The following is a 21169-nucleotide window of genomic DNA, read 5'->3' as shown; positions in this document are numbered from 1 at the left end:
CGAGAGAAAGAAAATCGGTAATGGGGACACACCATAATAAAGAATTGTAAAATGAACTATATTAGATTGAATGTTATATTTATGATTGATTTTGTTTGAATTTCTCTAATAATTCCATTGATTTCGTTAGTTCAGCCATTGCAGTATCTATATCCTCGTAATTTATAGCTGAAATTGCGAATTTTGCACATTTGGTAGCACGTTCTAATAATTCACCATCTTTTAAAAAAATCTGAATATCTTGTTTATTCAATTGTTTTGGGATTGGTTTATTAGGTGTTGTGGATTTGGTATGGTGTTGGGAAATGTATTCTGGTGTGTCTGGATCTTGTTCTTGAGCATCTGATGGTTCTTCGTCTTTGGTATCATCCTGAGGTACACCTGGTGCTGTTTGAGGTAGTTCTGGGAATGCTATATCTCCATTATCAGATGGTTCATCCATTGCAAGTTTGATTGTTTGGGCAATCTCTTCTTCTGTTATTGGGGTTGAATCGATTGAATCTAATTTTTGAGGGTTTTCACCTTTTTTAACTGCAGTTATTATTCTTTGAGCGTTTTTTCTGCAATATGTTATCCTTTCATCTAATTCTTCATCATCTATCTTACTTAGGTCTTTTTGTATTATCTTATTAATGATTTCATCCTCTTTGGGGATCTCTTCATCTTCATTGTCATTAGTTAGATTTTTAATACTCTTTGTGATATGATTTTCAAGGTCAATATCATCTTGTGATTCCACCATGTTGGCCAATGAATCTGAAAGATCTTGTGAACCATTTAATCCAACTTCTTCTTTATTCTTTCCCTCATCTTCAACTTCTGTACTTTTTTCAACAATACTCTCCATTTTCGAACCATTATCCTCAGGAATCTCTTCATTAGTATAAGGGAACAACCACCTTGCTATTTCATAAATCGTAGCACACGTTAAAAGATCCGTAACAGTTTTCCTATACTCATTCAATTAGTACACACCACTAAACATATCACAACAATACCACTACTCACCCAGACGCCTGACCAGTCTCTATCAAAGTCGAAGCAGTTTCAAACACCTCCTGCACAAACTCTATCAAATACTCTCTTGATCTGATATGTGATTTTAAAATTTCTTTAAATTGATCACGGTGTTGTAATTTCTCATGTTCGATCTCTAGAAAAGTGACTAAATGAGTAGTTATATCTTGATCATCTTGGATCAATGGGGTTTGGGTGATTGAGTCCCTTGTTGATATTGTGTCTATGAGTATTTGAACTGTGTAAAGACCAGCTATATATTGGGTCAGTTAGTTGAATGAGGGATTGTGTGGGATGGACATACCAAAATAGGAGATTAAAGGGTTTGGGGAATGGTATTCTTTGAATATTTGGAAAGTTGCATTGGCTTGGTTGAAGTAATTTGGGAGTCTTTTTAAGGATTTTATGAGTTTTAAAGAGGGTTTGGACATGGCTTTTGTGATTAGGAGGGTTTACTGTAGTTGTTTTTGAATTGTTTTGGTTTTATAGATGTTCTCGATATCAGAAAGGGGAATGGTTATGGTTATGGGCGATGGGTAATGGTGTAATGAGTAACATTTTGATTAAAAAGTGTTGAAGTGGTTTAGATCAGAAGATTTCTTTGATTCAATATATTCATATTCCTCGAGTACGTGGTCAAGTGATGGAGATTTGAGTCTATGAATTAATAACAGAGATCGATGGTGCAATATCGAATACTGAATGCTTAGGATAAAGACATTAGCTGTTTGAAAAGGAGTATAACTTTGGGACCTTAAATCAAAGAATTACATGATCTCATGATGATGTGGGATCAGTTTATTCCAGAGGTACACAACTTCACGGTTCAGCCTCACTTATAAGCGATCTGGGGTGCTCAAACTGGATTGTGTTAATGAATAACGTCTATTGGTTTAATGTTCCTCTTATAGGCCTCAGAGGTTGTACTAAAAGTGGATCTGGCACTAATAAAGCTTCCAAAGACAACTCTTCATTTCGATGAACAACACCCCTTCTGAAAACCGTTTGATTATAACCTAAACCTTGATATGAGTCATGATTGGTCCTGTCTATTGATTCCGAAGCACTACATGCTAAAGATCTGGATTAATTCACTTCAACAAGCTAGTATGGACCGATTAATTCATAGGTAAAGTATCTTCATCTCCTCCGTAAATAGGCTTAAATAAGATCCATAACAATACAGACTTGAACCCTTTCCCCCACGAAGGATGTAGTGTGATTATAAGCTCACTGTAGATGAACATTCGATGCTCGTATTCATACGTCTGTGGATCTCTATTGAACCAAACGGCATACTCAACATGGTCATACAAAGTTACAAAGCGATCAAGAGTGTGATGTTGGTGAGTCAAGTTTGAGCGAGCATTTGCAACTGATCGGTATACTCAATTTTTATAAGCCGTATACAGCAAAACGCCGTCATGAGTGGGAAAGTGAAATTGCACAGAGTCCATGAATTCCCGTTATAATGAATTCAAGCTTATCATCATAGAGCTATCTCTGATTGAATAGCTATGATCAAGACAAACCCATTAAACAAGCTTGATTAAACCAGTTCTTCAGAGCCAAGCGTTTTTGTGGCAACGGTTTTCACATTCTCGAGACTTTGGCGATGCGATGAGATGAGGTTGAATTGAATCAGTTGAATCAAGAGTGTGCAACCGACGGAGTTTTATTTCATCAAGCAGCCAACGATGATGCCATTCCACCAAACACCGATCAGAGAAGAAGATTACACTTACAATAAGCTAATACATAGTATTTACGTAGAACAGATACCACAGCTTATAGCTCCTCTCTTTACCTTCTCTTCCCTTCCCTTCCCTCTTCTTTTCGTCGACGTCTAGCGGTTACTTTCATCACTTGTGACTGCCTGAGATCTGATAGGCACTACGATAAGATTCTGAATATCCCGACTGTTCCCACCACAGATCGGTAAAGAATCATGTCAAACGTATAAGCTTTTTCGCCTTTTTCTTGCACACTTTGGTCTCGAGTTTGAACCAATGAAACCACATCCATCGACATGATCCCGTAATCAGTGTTTGGAATTATGTCAAATGACTAACTCATAGTGTTATCAGAAGCCATATCGTACCGTATCACCCCCCTTCAATCACAACCTCTCTTTTGGGTAGAGTTGTATAAATACATCTCAAATGCCATGGTTTGGTCAGAACAGAGAATAGAGAATAGATACTTCAAAGCTCATCCAAAATGAGTAGTTCCAAAAAACTTTATGATCCATCAAAGGAAGAATATGAATTACAAAAGGGAACAGTTGGTACTGTCCAACTAGAAAAAGTTAATTCCCATGATGAAATATCAATAGATAATTCCACTGACTTGGATAAAACAACTTTAAGCTTAGCAGGTTCCCCTTCATTTGATGAAGAACAAATCAAAGAATTCTTTAGCAAATTAAGTGATGAAAGTGTTCAATTATTCTTAAAAGAAACTGGTCATGGTAATGATATCCATAATGATAATAAAGATGATTTAACATTTGATTTGAAATTCATCCTTGATAAAATCATCAATATGAATGATGAAAAAGTTTTAAAGATTTATCAAGCTTCAAGTGAAAATCATCAAAATGATCCAAATTTCCCAAATGCTGATTGGACTTATCTACATCAAGTTTTAAATGGTGAAATCAACTATACTGAAAATTTTGAAGAAAATTTCAAGGCAAAATTATTAGCTTCTTTGATCTATTACCATTCTCCATACCCTGAAGTTCGTGCTGTCACTGATTTATACAATGATCCAAATGAACCAGTGGAAACCATCAGATCCTACACAATCGCAATCATTTGGTTAATCATCTCCACAGGTATCAGAGAATTCTTTTATCATAGACAACCTGCCATTGCTCTTAGTGTCGGTGTTGTTTCCATCTTGATGTATCCATGTGGTAAAGCTTGGGAATACATTATGCCAAACATCAAAATCGGGAAATTACCATTGAATCCAGGTCCTTACTCTTACAAAGAACAAATGTTTGCCACTACCATTGTCACTGTTGGTTCTCAAAGTGTTTATGTCTCTTCAAATATCGTTACTCAAATCAAATTTTATCACCAGGATTGGGTCACTTTTGGGTATCAAGTCCTATTAACTCTATCTACCCAGACTATGGGGTTTGCATTTGCTGGTATTTTGAGAAAATTTGTTATTTATCCTGAACGTGCATTATGGCCAACTAATTTACCTTCATTAGCTTTGAATCGTGCCTTATTGAAACCTGAAAGAAAAGAAATCATTAATGGTTGGAAAATTACCAAATATAAATTCTTTTGGATTTGCTTCTGTGGTATGTTTGTTTATAATTGGATCCCAACTTATTTGTTCAATGCTTTATCCACATTCAGTTGGTTGACTTGGATCTCTCCAAATAATTTCAATTTGGATGTTGTTACAGGTTTTAATGGTGGGTTAGGTTTAAACCCAATCCCAACTTTTGATTGGAACGTTGTCAGTTACTTAATTTCTCCATTAGTCTTGCCATTCTATGTCAGTATGAATGTCTTTGCAGGTATGGTTTTGTCATTTTTCGTTATTTTGGCAATCTATTATACAAATACAAAATGGTCAGCTTATTTACCAATCAATTCAAATTCTGTCTTTACAAACACTGGTGAATCTTTTGAAGTGCAAGAAATCTTGACTAATGGGTTATTAGATCTTGAAAAATATCAAAACTATTCTCCTCCTTTTTACACTGCTGGTAATTTGGTTGTTTATGCTGTTTTTTTCTTGTTCTATCCATTATCTTTTGTTTACAACACTTGGAAAGAATGGGATACTATTAAATTTGCATTGAAATTTATGTATAATGATACAAAGGAACAATTCCAAAATTTCAGTGTGAAGAAAATGTTCAAATATGATGACAATAAAAGAATCCCAGCCGTGGGGAAATTTGATGATCCACATTCAAGAATGATGGCAAGATATAAAGAAACCCCTGATTGGTGTTATTGGTGTATCCTTATTGTTTCCTTGGTGCTTGCAATCTTATGTGTCAAGATTTATCCAGAAACTAAAACTCCTGTTTGGGGTATTTTCTTTGCTATTGGTATCAATTTTGTGTTTTTAATTCCTTTATGTTTGCTTTATGCCGTGACTGGTATTCAAATGGGGTTGAACGTCTTGGTGGAATTGATTGTTGGTTATGCCCTACCAGGTAATGGTGTTGCACTAATGACTATTAAAGCTCTTGGTTATAACATTGATGGTCAAGCTGATAATTTTGTCTCTTCTCAAAAAATGGCACATTATGCTAAAATCCCAGCAAGAGCTCTATTCAGAGGTCAATTGATTGGTGTTATTATTCAATGTTTTGTGTTTTTAGGTGTTGTTAATTGGTCATTATCAAATATTGAAGGATTATGTGAAGTTCATCAAAAGCAAAAATTCACTTGTCCACAAGAGAGAACTTTCTATAGTGCTTCTGTTTTATGGGGTGTTATTGGTCCTAAAAGAGTGTTTGATGGGTTATATCCAATCCTAAGATGGGCTTTCTTAATTGGATTCTTACTTGCCCTATTATTAATTGTGGTGAAGAAATATTTCCCTAAATACTTCCCATCTTTCATTGAACCTCAAGTTTTCGCCTATGGTATGATTTCTTATGCTCCATATAACTTGTCCTATATCGTTTCTGGTGTTTACACTTCATTTGCATTCATGTACATTATCAGAAGAAGATATTTGGCTTGGTTTGAGAAATACAACTATGTGTTATCTTCAGCTTTTGATGCTGGTGTGGCTTTTTCAGCTGTGATTATCTTCTTTGCAGTGCAATACCATGCAAAGAACTTGAGCTGGTGGGGAAATAATGTTGTTTATGAAGGTATTGAAGGTGGTGAAGGTCAACAGTCTTTGAAAGATATCACTGAGAGTGTTAGAGGTTATTTCGGTCCTTCAAAAGGTTCTTTCCCATAAGCGAGGGAGAGATATTAATAGTGTGATTGTTTGATTTAATTAATTTAGTTTAATTTATATGTCTAATTTTGTGTTACATGTTGTAGATACTAATTATTAGTCTGGTGGAGGTGTGTCATCACATTATCAGGTTTTTGGAATGCAACATCATCGACAAGTAATTGATAATTTGTTAATTGATAATTTTTTCAGTAATTCATTTTGCTCTACACAACAAAAACTTATTCAAAGGAAAATTGGTATTATTTTGAAAACTATTATACACTGTGGGAACTCCTTTATAAATAACCTAAACCACCCACAAACACTTTTATCAAAAATCAATAATGATAAAGCTAAGAAAAAAAACATTCACAATATTAAAAAAATTATCAGTCATAACAAATTCATCACAAGTTTTAAAAAACTTTCTTTAAAAATCTTCATCAAAAGCAAAAGCATCTGAAGATGTTTCAGCTTTAGTAGTACTTGCCATAACACCTGCCTTTTGATAATCTGAAACTCTTTTTTCAAAGAAATTAGTTTTACCAGCTAATGAAATGTTTTCCATGAAATCAAATGGATTTGAAACATTGTAAAATTTCTTATTACCCAATGCAATAAGTAATCTATCAGCACAAAATTCAACATATTGACACATCAATTTAGAATTCATACCTAATAATGAAGCTGGTAAAGCCTCGGTGAAATATTCAGATTCAATGGCAACAGCTTCAGTAATGATTTTTTCAACAATTTCTGGAGATGGTTTATGTTTCAAATGGGCAAATAATAAACATGCGAAATCAGTATGTAAACCTTCATCACGACAAATCAATTCATTTGAAAAAGTTAAACCAGGCATTAAACCTCTTTTCTTTAACCAGAAAATAGATGCGAATGAACCAGAAAAGAAAATACCTTCAACAGCGGCAAAAGCGACTAATCTTTCACCAAATAAGGCTTCATCATCAGCAATCCATCTTAAAGCCCAATCAGCTTTTTCTTTAATACATGGAATTGTTTCAATAGCATTGAATAAGAATTCAGCTTGTTTTGGATCTTTGATATAAGTATCAATCAATAATGAATAAGTTTCTGAATGAATGTTTTCCATCATGATTTGGAAACCGTAAAAACATTTAGCTTCTGGAATTTGAACTTCAGCAGAGAAATTTTCAACTAAATTTTCATTGACAATACCATCTGAAGCTGCAAAGAATGCTAAAACTCTTGAAATGAAAAAACGTTCATTATCATTCAAACGTTCATTCCAATCGTGTAAATCTTTGGATAAATCAATTTCTTCAGCTGTCCAAAATGAAGCTTCAGCTTTTTTATAAGCTTGCCAGATTTCATGATATTTAATTGGGAATAAAACAAAACGACGCTTGTTTTCCACTAATAAAGGTTCATCTTTTTCAGCTTCTTTCAATTGATGACGATGAGATTTGTGTTTAGCTAAGAATTCTTTATGACTTTCTTCAGTTCTTTTTGGTTTAGAAGTTTCTTCAACAGTGGATTCAGTTGGTTTATTACAAGTGGCCAAAGCTTCTTTTCTGGCAGCAGCAGCACTTAATTCGGCTCTCAAATCTTTTTTGGAGTCATCGAGGTCTAAACCTGAGAGGACTTTAGCAGTAGCTTTTGATGGTGTTTCTTGGGTGGACATTGTTAATTATTAAGATTATCACAATTGATGATGATATTTGAATTCTTTGATGAGATTTGAAAACAGGCTGAAGACGCTCTTTATATAGACAGACGCGTAAAATGAGAATTTCTTCTTATATGCACCAGAGTTGATCGAGTTTCGGGTCTGTTTACTTTTCACCAAATCTGATCAAAGGCCAGTCCAAAAGCGTGTTTATTCGTGGCAAACGCGTTCCAAAATTCAACTTTTATACGCTCAAAATTTTTTCTTTGACACGGGCCACGACCGCAACACGAGGGTAACACCAGTGTTAAAACAGAGAGGGAAAGGGTATAGAGACTGGGAAAAAGAGGATTATGTGTTGATTAGTAGATTTAACTGTATTGGTTTAGTTATTTCATAGTTATTCGCTTTTAAAACCACTTCTTTAAGCGTGTTTTAGGCGGGTTTTGGGAAATCAGTAACGCGTCACGTAATCATGTGACCGACGCGTTTTTGTGTTTTGAAACACGCGTACGAGCCAAAACTTTGAAAAAGACTTTCCCGAAACGGCAGCTGTCCACTATTCAAATAGGCAAAAAATAAACTTACAAGCAAACGCGTCTTAAATTCATGTTGATGCTCTGCCAATGTTTACTAAAAGAACCCCCAAAAACAATGAAATTAGAAGCACATCAAAGAATTTTAATCTGCGATATCAGCTCTTGATTAGTGCCCTTCTTTGACATATTCACCCATTTTTAACAAGTGTAGATACTTGGAAATTCACCTGGAAAGTAAACAAACTGTGGAGTTAAAACTTCAAAGCACACCTTGATGATTTGACAAGAGTTCATAAGGCTGTTGATTTAATCAGTACAAGCACATCTTTCATGACACAACTACACCCAATTATGAGCAATTGGTTGACTGGTTTATTAGGGGTTGAATTGACCAAGGACTCGACTTGATCAATCATCAGATTATCCAGTTTTCTTTTTTATTTGGATCTTGATATGTTTCAATTCATGCTCTTCTCATGTTTAAACCTCAACTGATGGACCAAATCAATCGAGATGTTGACAATGAGTAGTTAGCAACGGTTTCTGAATTATCACTGTCAACTGATTATAATTTATTTGGTACCCATAGACAATAAGAAATAACAAGGCTATCTAAATCTCGGTATAGCCAGATGATTTATTCAATACTTTAAATGACCTTTCAGTTGTGGATTAGCTTGCTGTTAGAATTGAAGGATCAATTCAAGGCCAATTCCAATGAAAACAAGATTTAAAATTAATTTGGTATCTCTACTATCCATACAAACCATTCTTATTCTATTCAGCCATCTACAATTCCAGAGCAAGACGGTTTTAATAGGTTTCAAACAAGCTTGGTTATATTTACGAGGGCTAATTCACGTGACCCACATACATTCCACAACCGAGGGCTTATTTTTTCGCTGAAATTCGAAAATGTGTTCAGTTTTTTTACTGGCACAGCAGCTGAGTACAGTGTCCATGTGCTGAGAGTGCAAGAGCAATTAGTCAATTGAGATGTCACAAGGCTCAGGTTCACCTCCTAATAACGGCTCGTCATTGCTGAGAACAGCCTCTCTGTCCAACCTGTTTGGAAGAAGAAAAAGATCTTTGGATTCCGATGTTGAGAGCAGTCATAATGATGATAGTCACAATAATGATAGCTCAAGTGAAGATGAAGTAGCTCATAAAAGACGTAAAACTGATAGCATTGAAGCCAAGAAAAGATTTGCTGAACAAGAGAAACGCTATACTGAGGAATTGCCTGAAGAATATCGTAAATTCAGACCTGTTGGGTTTAGATTCAATTTACCTCCAAAAAATCGTCCTGTTCGAATTTATGCCGATGGTGTTTTTGATTTATTCCATCTTGGTCATATGAGACAATTAGAACAAGCCAAGAAGGCCTTGCCAAATGCTCAATTGATTTGTGGTATTCCTTCAGATGTTGAAACCCACAAGAGAAAAGGTTTAACTGTCTTGTCAGATTATCAACGTTGTGAAACACTAAAACATTGTAAATGGGTTGATGAAGTTATCCCAGATGCTCCATGGTGTGTTACTCCAGACTTCTTAGAGAAACACAAGATTGATTATGTTGCTCATGATGATTTACCTTATGCATCTTCTGATTCTGATGATATTTATAAACCAATTAAGGAAAAAGGTATGTTTTTAACAACACAAAGAACCGAAGGTATTTCCACTTCTGATATCATTACAAAGATTATTAGAGATTATGACAAGTATTTGATGAGAAATTTCGCTAGAGGTGCAACAAGACAAGAATTGAATGTTTCTTGGTTAAAGAAAAATGAATTGGAATTTAAAAAACATATTGGTGATTTTAGATCATATTGGAAAAAGACAAATGAAAATTTAAACATTGCTTCAAAAGATTTATATTTTGAAGTTCGTGAATATTTATTGAAAAAATCAATTTTGAAACATAATAATAATCATGATGATGATGACAATAGCTTGATGAGATCAGGTAGTCCAGCTACTGAATTTGCTCAAAATTTCACTGGTGAAAAAAATGATGCTTCAAGATCAAGAGATAGAAAATCTCCATCTTTTATTGAAAATTTTAAAGACTGGATGGCTAAAAATGATAATGAAATTTCGGATAGAGAAACAATTTCAAAACAAGACACAAGTGATATTGAAAGTCATAATGATGATGAATCCAAGTCTCAACCTAAACAGAAAAAGGTTAGAAAAAGCACAAGAAGTAATAAAGGTAAAAAATCACATCATGACGATGATGAATCAGAAGATGATAACAAAACTTTGACTTCACAAAGCTGATTAACAAGATTATTATGCGTTTTATGATTATATCCCCATACTTTTTTTTGGTTTTTATGTCCTGCTATCGATTAGCATCTTTATTTAATGATACCTTCCTTTTTGACCGTTGCTAATTGTAGATTTCGCGAAACCAAAATCACAGTCAAAATTTGACGTTTTGAACTTTTAGTACCTCATCATCATCATCATCATCATCAACTTTAGCAAAGGTCAAAGAATGTCATATTCAGTCTCTAATCTAAGGTACATTGACCCACAAGTGCTAAGAACCTGGTTTTCGAAAGGGTCACCAACAGGAAATGGGAAATTCTCCATAGTGGATGTCCGTGATCATGATTACGTTGGAGTATGTTCAGTCCTCTTTAGCAGGTACAAAAGTTGAACTAGTACTAACCATCATTTAAAGGGCCATATTAAAAACTGTTTACATTATCCATCAACTAATCTTTCAGAGACAATGCAAGAAGTCATTGAAAAAGTGAAGCAATCAGATGATATAGTGTTCCACTGCGCACTAAGTCAACAAAGAGGTCCTTCAGCTGCTATGAAATTTTTGAGGTCTGTTCAAGATGGTGATTTGGATGGGAAATCTGTATGGATCTTAAGAGGTGGTTTTACAAGATGGCAGGAATTGTATGGTGAGGATAATGAGGTCACTGAAGGTTATCAGAAAGATATTTGGAAGTTTGGATATTAGGTTGAGTTCAATCAGGTAAAGAAAGTAGTGGTTCATCTCAGAAATACATTCCAAAATCTAGCCCATGATACAATCGCTAGCCATGAAGCTCTTATAACAAATTGCTATGGGTGCTTGGTTTTCCTAGGAGGTAAGTCTAGGATCTAATATTTGTGATCATCAACCAAGAATCATGCTACAAGTGAAATTACCTATGGATAAACTACATCTTTCTCTTATAATATTTATAATTACTGTATTATAAAATCTCTAAAAAACCCAAATATTAAAATTAAATTGATATGAGGTAAAAAAAAAATAGGAACTAAAATTATTAAAAAATGAATGAATAACATAAAAAAAACAGGGATATTGACAAATTAATTAAATATCACCAACTAATTAGTAGATGATTCTTCTTTTTCATTAAAAGAATTAGTTTCTTGTTTTTGAGCAGCACGTTCAGCACATCTTTCTTTTGCTTGACCTTTAACTCTATCAGCCTTCTTTGGAACTCTAGCTAACCAGAAGAAGAAGGTAGCACCAATAATATTAATAAAGATAAATGCAATGAAAATACCAACATTTCTCCATCTTCTAGAATAATCCAAACTAACAAATTTCAAAAATGCATTAGTAGTTGACATGGCACAAAAGTTACAATCAGTTGTAGCATCAGGATCACTCAAATAACCAGTACCAGCTTTCTCAATATAGCTTTGCATATATTGACCACAAGTATAACCAGATGGAGGATTGAAATGAACATATTCTTGAGTTGAACATTGAACTCTGTTATTAGCTAAAGCATTTGATAAGAACCCATCAATGAAATAAGTGAAAGGATTAGCACGATACATGAAAATCCAGAAACCTGGTAATGCCTTTGGACCAACTAAAACACCACAGAATGTTAAACATAAAGTGAAAGCCAAAGAAGCAATATTACCAGCAGCATCAGCCAATTCTAAACCAGCAATACAAAGATGAGCCATTGTACCAATGTAAACATAAAACAAAACGTTAAAGAACCAAGCATAAGCACCTCTTTTATCAACAGCATTAGTTGGTGAAGCATTGTTATAGAACCCAACTGGATAATAGAAACATAAAAAGGCAATAGTACCAACAAGTGCATTCCATGGGATTTCAGATGTAATTTGAGCAGCAATAAAAGCCTTCCAAGAAAAGGTTTTAGATGGACGTTCTCTTGTTTCATAAAGAGCTCTTTGTTCCACAAAAGCTGGTAAAGTTTGTTGCACTAATGGATTGAAAATAATCAAATACATGAAAATACCAAACATTTGATTTTGTAAACCTTGTTGAGTGTTTTTAGCCTTGAAGAATGCAAACCCAATGAATAATGAGGAACTGACAGCTAAAAACAATTTAGACCAAATATAAACAGGAGATCTCCAATGTTGTTGTAAAATTCTCTTTGTAACAATTAAATATTGTTTCCATAATGGAGCAGCAAATTCTTCTTGACCAATTGAATCATCACGAGGCAATTTGACCAATTCAGTTTCCAATCTATCCAATTCATTTAAAACATCTTGACGTTCAGAAGATTCTAACCAAACTTGATGATAATCTTGATTAGCATGAGATCCAGGAGCAGCACCAATAACGTGTAACATCCATTCAGCTGGATTAGCTTGTGGAGGACATTTTGGAGCACCATATTTTTCAAAATAATCAATCAAACTTTGACAATTTTCACCTAAATCACCAAAGTAAACAGTTCTACCACCTTTAGCTAAAAACAATAATCTATCAAACTCTTGCATCAAAATAGCTGAAGGTTGATGAATAGTACATAAAATAGCTTGACCATGGTTAGCTAATTTTCTCATCAATTGACAAATAGACCAAGCAGTTTGAGAATCTAAACCTGAAGTAGGTTCATCCAAGAATAATAACAATTTTGGCTTAGCAGCTAATTCAACACCAATGGTTAATCTTTTTCTTTGTTCAACATTTAAACCTTCACCTGCAACACCAACAACGGCATCAGCATATTTTTCCATATCCAAGATTTTGATAACTTCTTCAACATAAGCATCTTTTTCAGCCTTGGAAACTTCTTTAGGTTGTCTTAAATCAGCAGAAAATTGTAAAGCTTCACGAACAGTTGCAGTTTTCAAATGTAAATCTTGTTGTTGAACATAACCAGTTGATCTTTGGAATGAATTATCTCTCAAATGGCCATTAACAAACATATTACCAGTAACAACACCCATGGTGACTCTATTAGCTAAAACATCCAATAATGTAGTTTTACCAGCACCTGAAGCACCCATCAAGGCAGTTAAAGTACCTGGTTTAACCCAACCATCAACACCATTCAAAATTTCACGAGTTTCCTTCTTGATCTTGACGGAATAATGAACATCTCTCCAATGGAAAATATCAGTACCTGCATGGATAACATCAACATTTTGTTCACCTTCTTCTTCATCTTGTTCAGTGACATCTCTTTCAGAACCAGCTTCAAGATCATTTTTGATATCACCATGTTGTTTCTTCAATTTTCTTAAAGTAGATCTTTGGAACAATAAAACTTCACCTTTTTGCATAGCACTTTCATTATATTCACTGAAGACCAAATAGACAAACAAAAAGAATAAAGTGAAGGCTAAAGTGATACCCCAATTTCTCCATTTATGAGAGTTCTTATACTTGTAATTAACTTCCAAATATCTTGAACCATCAACAACAAATGAACCTGGTACTGAACTGACAACACTACAGATGAATCCATCATCTGGGATACCTGGAGTAGTTCTTGGATCACCTGGGATAAATTGAGAACATTCAAATTCTCTACCAGCAAATTCATTAGCCATCAAAGCTTCAAAAGCATAAGCCAAAGGATCCAAATAGTTGATCCAACGAGACCAACCAAGCATATAATTAACTGGAATAACAAACCCGGTAAAGATAGTCAAAGCCAATAAAATGATATGAGCAGGAACCAAAGCTTCAGGTAATGAAGATGCAGCAGAACCAACAAGACGGAAGAAATGAGACATTGAAAAAGTTGCAGTTAAATTCATCAAGTAGTAGAAGAAGAAACGACCTGGATTTCTTCTAAAGTTAACCATGAAATAGAAAACTAAATTGAAAGCAACCGAGGTAACCATTTTAGATGGAACTTGTGAAAAAACTGAAGATAAGGCATTTGCAGATGGATGATATAATGAATATTGTTTATGCTTTTCAATAATTGGTCTAGCTTCAAAAAGAGTCATAATTTCTAAAAATGATGAAAACCCATTAAACAAGACAGCGAAAAACATGGCAGCACCTCTATAGTAAAAAGAACCGGTATTTGATTGCATATTGTAAAAAATTGAAGATAAAATCAAAGCCATTAAGGAATTGGCCCAAACTTGGAAAAGATTGAAACCTAAATCATTCCGTATTCTTTGGAAATCACGAGTCAATAAATAACGAACTTGCATCCAGAATGAAACGGTATATGGAGATGTATGTCTCATATGTTTTGCTTGTTTTTGATTATGAGCAGATTTGATAATAGCTTTTGAATTGTCATCATGATTTTGTAAAGTTGCATCAATTTCTTGAACTAATTTAGCATATTCAGGTGAAGCCTTCCAATAAGTTTCAAATTCCTTTGGAGTTTTTGGAACTTTATTTTCAAAACCTTTAGAAGCAACTCTTTCTCTTGGTGAAGTGATTGAAGTTAAATAATCAGCAGTAGTTTGACGAGCAGGACAATGATACCCCATTCTAACAAAATAATCTTTAGCTTCATCAGCTCTACCGAAATAAATTTGATAACCTTCATACAAGACAGAAACTTTATCAAATAAATCATAAGCATCTTGAGAACATTGATAAATGGCAACAAAAGCAGTAGTATCCAAGATATCAGCTTGAGTTCTTAAAGCTCTAATGAATTCCAAGGCAGTGGCAGCATCTAAACCTCTAGTGGCATTATCCCAACATTGTAATCTAGCACCAGATAATGAAACCTCGGCAATTGAAACTCTCTTACGTTCACCACCTGAAACACCACGAACATTTTCATTACCAACTTTAGTGTTTTTAGTATGAGATAACCCATAAGTTGCCATGTAAACTTCAGTTAAATGGTTTGCATAATCTTCTCTAGAGATACCAGGGATTCTATTTTGAGGAGTTCTGAATTTTGCAGCTAATGATAAAGTTTGCCAAACAGTTAAATGTGGGAAATGAATATCAGTTTCAGCATTGTAAATAACTTCACCTCTATAATGTCTCTTGATATCCTTTTGAGTTAAACCTTCATAAGAAATTTCAGATTCTTCACCAATATGGAAACCATGAGTATTTGAAGCAATTGTTTTCAAAAGAGTTGAACAACCAGAACCAGGTCTACCAAGAACAACAACAACTTCACCAGGTTTAATCAAAGCATCCATTGGTTTCAAGATATCAAATTGTTTGGCTTTTTTGGCAGATCTTGAACTTAGAGCATATTTCAAAGCTTTACCAGCATATTTTAAAGGCATATTTAAAACAGTTGTTTGATAATCAGCATCAGTAGCTTCACCAAAAGCTCTTAGGTTCTTGTAAACGATACCAAGAGAATAATTAGCATAATGATCAGGATCTTTATCCATTAAATTTTTGAAATTTTTGATCCAATAACGAGATTCAAAATTATCAGAGTTTGGGTCAAGACGGGGATCAACATCAGGGTTGTTGATGGCAACGACACCTGGGGCAATAGATGAGACTCTTGAAAGGGAAGTGTCTGGGTTATAACCGATTTCAGGGTCTGGTTGAGCAGCGAATTGTTGATTTTGTTCTTTGGCAAGACTGGCTTGGGAAGCATTTGTAATTTGTCTTGCTAAATTTTGGATGTGAACATCAACGTTTTGATCAAACCCCTTATATTCTTCAGGGACGTCTGGCACCGAATGGTCAGAGTCGTCCTGATGATGATTAGGAGTATTATTCAACGACATGATTGGAACAAACGATGAAGTAACAGGAGAAACAAGTTCAACCAAGAAGTCTGGAAAGAGGCCAACGATGTTTATTTATATTTTCAATTATTCATTCGTACTGTAAAGAAAAATTCTTTGTTTTGGCTTCGGGAGGCGGAGGACCCTGTTGCTGTTCCGAGCCGCTGGTGCTGTTCGGAAGAAAACAGTGTGCAAAATAGTGTTCCGAGGCTCCGATGGGTGGTTGGCGGAGTTAGTGGACGGCCGAGAACGAAGAAAGCGAGGATCGTAGAAATTATGATAAGGCCATGGAATAAGAGTTAGAAGAGTAATAAGGAATAAGTGATGAGAGTAGTAAGTTGATGAGAGTATTGTGGTTGCTGGATTCTCTCTTACTATGGTCTGATTGGCTCATAAACTAGGGTCTTTGCAGACGTGTGGCAATAGATTAATCCCAGACGTATCAATTGACCTAAATTAAACCAATTCCCAACAACATTCCACGCCAGTAATTTGCTCTTAATCCCCTTGATCTTCATAGCCATCTTCTCTCCTTCTACGTCGCAAATTGCAATTTACAAACGGAACGGAAGTTGGAATCTTCACTGGGCACTGGGGCACTTCCTAATCCAGACAGCCGATTATGTCATCGACTGTCTGGGAATAACGCGATCTAACTGGCTGGCATTAATATAGTATTACTAATACATTATGTAAGTATCAATCGTATAGAATATTATGTAATCATTCTAACGATACATCACGTGACTAATTTGATCACGTGCTTATCTTTTTCCCAATTTGACCCTGTTTATTTTTCCCGTTTCCAATCGTTCCAGAGTCAAACGCGATTGGATTTGATTTCAACATATGAAAAAAATCAGTCACCTCTACAATTCCTTGATACTACCTCAAACTACAACCACCAATCCCCCATCATGTCTGCCCAATTGATCGATGGGAAACTCATCGCTAAACAGATACGTGAACGTATACATTCGGAAATCGCTGAATTTCAATCAAAAGATGCCTCTTTCAAACCAACTTTATACATCATCCAAGTTGGTTCAAGACCTGATTCTTCAACTTATGTCAAGATGAAATTGAAAGCTGCCACTGAGGCAAACATCTCTTGTGTCGCTAAAGTCGTCCCTGATAATGTCTCTGAACAAGAATTGTTGAAAACTATCCAAGATTTAAACAATGATGATTCTATCCATGGGATCTTGATTCAATTACCTTTACCAAACCATTTAGATGAAACTAAAATCACCAATGCAGTCTCTGCTGATAAAGATGTTGATGGATTTGGGTCTTTCAACGTTGGTGAACTATACAAGAAAGGTGGTGTTCCAAATTTCATCCCATGTACTCCAAAGGGGATTTTGGAATTATTACATCAATCAAATGTTAAAATTGAAGGTTCAAATTCTGTTGTCTTGGGGAGATCTGAAATTGTTGGTGCTCCTGTTGCAAATTTATTGAAAAGTGAAAATTCAACAGTTACAACTTTACATTCAAAATCTTCAAATATTGAATTTTATTTGAAAAATGCAGATATCGTGGTTAGCGCTATTGGTAAACCAAATTTTGTTAAAGGTGAATGGTTAAAACCTGGCTCTGTTGTTATTGACGTTGGTACTAACTACATTGACGATGCTACTAAAAAATCAGGTTCAAGATTAGTTGGTGATGTTGATTTTGAAAGTGCATTACCAGTAGTTTCTAAAATCACTCCTGTCCCAGGTGGTGTTGGTCCAATGACTGTTGCAATGTTGTTAGATAATGTTATAATCTCTGCAAAGAAATTCTATGCCGATTTACAAAAAGGTGATAATTTTTTCAATAATCCATTAATTTTAAAGTTACAAAAACCTGTCCCATCAGATTATGAAATTTCAAGAGAACAAACTCCAAAACATATCACTGAAATTGCAAATGAATCAGGTATCTTACCACAAGAATTAGAACCTTATGGTTCTTATAAGGCTAAAGTTAAATTAGATTTATTAGACCGTTTATCTAACAAGAAAAATGGTAAATATATCTTGGTTACAGGTATCACACCAACCCCATTAGGTGAAGGTAAATCCACAACAACTGTTGGTTTAGCTCAAGCTTTAGGTGCCCATTTAAACAAACGTGCTTTTGCAAATGTTAGACAACCTTCAATGGGGCCAACTTTTGGTATTAAAGGTGGTGCTGCAGGTGGTGGTTATTCTCAAGTTATCCCAATGGACGAGTTCAACATGCATGTCACTGGTGATATCCATGCTATTTCAATGGCTAATAATTTGTTGGCTGCTGCTATTGATACTAGAATGTTTCATGAATCTACTCAAAAAGATGCTGCATTATATAAAAGATTGGTCCCTGTTAAAAAAGGTGAACGTCATTTTACAAAATCAATGTTGGCAAGATTGGAAAAATTAGGTATTAACAAGACTAATCCTGATGATTTAACACCTGAAGAAATTACAAACTTCGCAAGATTAGATATTGATCCTGAAACTATTACATGGCGTCGTGTTGTTGATTGTAATGATAGATTTTTACGTGGGATTACAATCGGTCAAGCACCAACTGAAAGAGGATTCACCCGTGAAACTGGGTTTGATATCTCTGTTGCCTCAGAATGTATGGCTGTTTTAGCATTAGCAAACTCTTTACAAGATTTAAGAGAACGTTTAGGTCGTATTGTTATTGGTGCTTCAAAAGCTGGTGTTCCAATCACTTGTGAAGATATTGGTGCTGCTGGTGCTTTAACTGCCCTATTGAAAGATGCTATCAAGCCAAATATTATGCAAACTTTAGAAGGTACTCCAGTCTTTATTCATGCAGGTCCTTTTGCAAATATTTCTATTGGTGCTAATTCTGTCTTGGCTGATAAAATGGCCTTAAAATTAGCTGGTACTGATGAAGGTTCTACAAATCAACAAGAAGGTTATGTTGTCACTGAAGCTGGGTTCGATTTCACAATGGGTGGTGAAAGATTCATTAATATTAAAGCTCGTTCATCTGGGTTAATTCCAGATGTTGTTGTTATTGTCGCTACAGTTCGTGCATTAAAAGTTCATGGTGGTGGTGCAGAAGTTAAAGCTGGTGCTCCTTTACCAAATGAATATTTAACTGAAAATTTGGAATTATTAGAAAAAGGTTGTGAAAATTTACAAAAACATATTTCAAATGCAAAAGAATATGGGTTACCTGTTGTTGTTGCAATTAATGCAATGAGTTCAGATACTTCAGCTGAACATGAAATCATCAAGAAACAATCCATTAAAGCCGGTGCAATTGATGCTATTGTTTCAAACCATTGGGAAGAAGGTGGTAAAGGTGCTGTTGATTTAGCAAAAGGTGTTATTGCTGCATCTAATGAATCTAAAGATTTCAAATTTTTATATGAATTGGAAGGTTCAGTGGAAAATAAAATTGAATCAATTGCTAAAACCATGTATGGTGCAGGGGAAGTTGAATATTTACCACAAGCTGCTAAAAAAATTGAATTATATACAAAGCAAGGTTTTAACAATTTACCAATTTGTATTGCTAAAACACAATATTCATTATCTCATGATGCTAATTTGAAAGGTGTTCCAACTGGGTTTAAATTCCCAATCAGAGATGTTAGAGCAAGTATTGGTGCTGGTTATTTATATGCTCTTGCTGCTGAAATTCAAACTATTCCTGGTTTACCAACTCATTGTGGGTTTATGAATGTTGAAGTTAATGATGATGGTGAAATTGAAGGTTTGTTTTGAGAAAAAAAGTCTACAGTGTGTAATAGAATATATTAGTTTTTAATCGTATTTCATTTCTATAGATTCGATTTCAATAATCCATCATTAATAACAACTAAACCTTCTTGTACTATACTTGCAACCATTTCTTCATCTTTATTATAAACGTGACCCAACATTAATTGTCGATTATTCCCAGATTTTGGATGTTCCACTGAAAAATGTGTCCAATCATTCATATTTGTTGGTTTATGGAAATAAACTGAATGATCTAAACTAACACTGAAAACTGAACTATATAAAGGTCTATGATGAAATTTCATAACTGTAACCAATATATAAGCATCTGAAAGATATGCTAGGGCAACATAATTAAATAATTCTTCAGTAATTGGTTCACGAACCCTTAGATAAAAATCCACAGTGATTTCATGAGGTTTTTTACCTTTATCAGGATTTGTTGGTTCATTACCAATACCCCAAAATTCTTTCGTAAATAAATATTCAGTTGGTCCTTCATAAAATCTTCTCATAAAATTATCTAGTGCAGCTTTTGCATCTGATTTAACAATACCTGTATCGATAGCACCTTTTTGGAAAGATTCGGCAGCTGGTAAATAATCATCAAATGATCTATTAGAAGGAGCTGGTTTATGATGTTTCAATTCTTGTTTAGGTTTTGTTTTACCCAAATCTTTTAAAGTGAATGAAACGGTTTGTGTAAATATTAATTGATCTCTTTGATATGCTTTAACCTCTCTAGTTCCTGATTTATTACCATCTCTTAATCTTGAAACATGATAATAAATTGGAGTTTTACCATCAGCACCAACAAGGAAATAAGAGTGGAATGAAGTTGGAATGAAATCTTCACTAACAGTCTTTATGGCTGCAAATAAAGCTTGAGCAACTAAAGTACCACCAAATACACCTCTTGCACCTGGGGGAACAAATAATCTTTCAGCATTTTGATAAACATCTTCACGAACTTTTGATATTTGAAGGATCTTTTCTAGATTTGATCTGTAAGTGTATTCATCCATTGTTTTCTTGAATGATTGATAAGACATTTGGAGGCAACAAATAAAACGAATTCACAGGATTAAATATCAATTTGTTGGTACTGAGGCTTATTTTTGTGGGAAATATCAAGAGTTTATAAATTTACTTTGAGTCTCGGTGGAACAGCAGACGGGGTTAGGCGGCCTGTCTGGGGAGCGGAGGAGCCGAGGCTGCGCGACTCCACCGAGGCGCTAGGCGGGAAGGCCCCTGGGAGCTGGACGGAGCGCTGGGCAGAGAGGCCCTGCCTACAAGGGGAAACTCCCTCATCGGATTTCTACCCAGAGCTGCTACGTTTAGAA

General features: G+C 34.8%; 8 protein-coding genes across 8 annotated transcripts; 4 read left to right on the top strand and 4 right to left on the bottom strand.

Annotated features, from left to right (window-relative positions):
• Nucleotides 1-79: 79 nt before the first annotated feature.
• WICANDRAFT_80765 (uncharacterized protein) lies at nucleotides 80-1448 on the bottom strand (the record flags this gene model as incomplete). The annotated part of the gene is made up of 3 exons (XM_019185119.1): nucleotides 80-950; nucleotides 1009-1270; nucleotides 1322-1448. 3 exons carry the CDS (start codon nucleotides 1446-1448, stop codon nucleotides 80-82), a joined length of 1260 nt encoding a protein of 419 aa, XP_019036634.1.
• Nucleotides 1449-3561: 2113 nt separating this feature from the next.
• Nucleotides 3562-5970, top strand: WICANDRAFT_57692 (uncharacterized protein; the record flags this gene model as incomplete). Its single annotated transcript, XM_019182812.1, has 2 exons — nucleotides 3562-4888; nucleotides 4934-5970. 2 exons carry the CDS (start codon nucleotides 3562-3564, stop codon nucleotides 5968-5970), a joined length of 2364 nt encoding a protein of 787 aa, XP_019036633.1.
• A 412-nt stretch (nucleotides 5971-6382) lies between these two features.
• On the bottom strand, nucleotides 6383-7618 carry WICANDRAFT_35738 (uncharacterized protein; the record flags this gene model as incomplete). The annotated part of the gene is made up of 1 exon (XM_019182347.1): nucleotides 6383-7618. The coding sequence occupies one exon, from the start codon at nucleotides 7616-7618 to the stop codon at nucleotides 6383-6385; it is 1236 nt and encodes a 411-aa protein (XP_019036632.1).
• Nucleotides 7619-9174: 1556 nt separating this feature from the next.
• On the top strand, nucleotides 9175-10308 carry PCT1 (choline-phosphate cytidylyltransferase; the record flags this gene model as incomplete). Its single annotated transcript, XM_019180692.1, has 1 exon — nucleotides 9175-10308. A coding segment is annotated over one exon (1134 nt), but the record flags the coding sequence as incomplete, so codon positions are not given.
• Nucleotides 10309-10651: 343 nt separating this feature from the next.
• Nucleotides 10652-11131, top strand: WICANDRAFT_35202 (uncharacterized protein; the record flags this gene model as incomplete). Its single annotated transcript, XM_019182284.1, has 2 exons — nucleotides 10652-10780; nucleotides 10841-11131. The coding sequence occupies 2 exons, from the start codon at nucleotides 10652-10654 to the stop codon at nucleotides 11129-11131; spliced, it is 420 nt and encodes a 139-aa protein (XP_019036630.1).
• A 377-nt stretch (nucleotides 11132-11508) lies between these two features.
• Nucleotides 11509-16131, bottom strand: WICANDRAFT_57680 (pleiotropic drug resistance family ABC transporter; the record flags this gene model as incomplete). The annotated part of the gene is made up of 2 exons (XM_019182811.1): nucleotides 15942-16131; nucleotides 11509-15875 (listed from the first exon to the last, which is right to left on the bottom strand). Exons 1-2 carry the CDS (start codon nucleotides 16087-16089, stop codon nucleotides 11509-11511), a joined length of 4515 nt encoding a protein of 1504 aa, XP_019036629.1. The 5' UTR covers nucleotides 16090-16131.
• Nucleotides 16132-17006: 875 nt separating this feature from the next.
• Nucleotides 17007-19829, top strand: WICANDRAFT_64769 (C-1-tetrahydrofolate synthase; the record flags this gene model as incomplete). The annotated part of the gene is made up of 1 exon (XM_019183799.1): nucleotides 17007-19829. One exon carries the CDS (start codon nucleotides 17007-17009, stop codon nucleotides 19827-19829), a length of 2823 nt encoding a protein of 940 aa, XP_019036628.1.
• A 56-nt stretch (nucleotides 19830-19885) lies between these two features.
• Nucleotides 19886-20851, bottom strand: TES1 (palmitoyl-CoA hydrolase; the record flags this gene model as incomplete). Its single annotated transcript, XM_019182332.1, has 1 exon — nucleotides 19886-20851. One exon carries the CDS (start codon nucleotides 20849-20851, stop codon nucleotides 19886-19888), a length of 966 nt encoding a protein of 321 aa, XP_019036627.1.
• Nucleotides 20852-21169: the final 318 nt, after the last annotated feature.

This window comes from Wickerhamomyces anomalus (assembly GCF_001661255.1).
Source record: "Wickerhamomyces anomalus NRRL Y-366-8 unplaced genomic scaffold WICANscaffold_6, whole genome shotgun sequence".
NCBI lineage: Eukaryota > Fungi > Ascomycota > Saccharomycetes > Phaffomycetales > Wickerhamomycetaceae > Hansenula > Hansenula anomala.
This window is presented reverse-complemented; position numbering and strand designations above follow the sequence as displayed.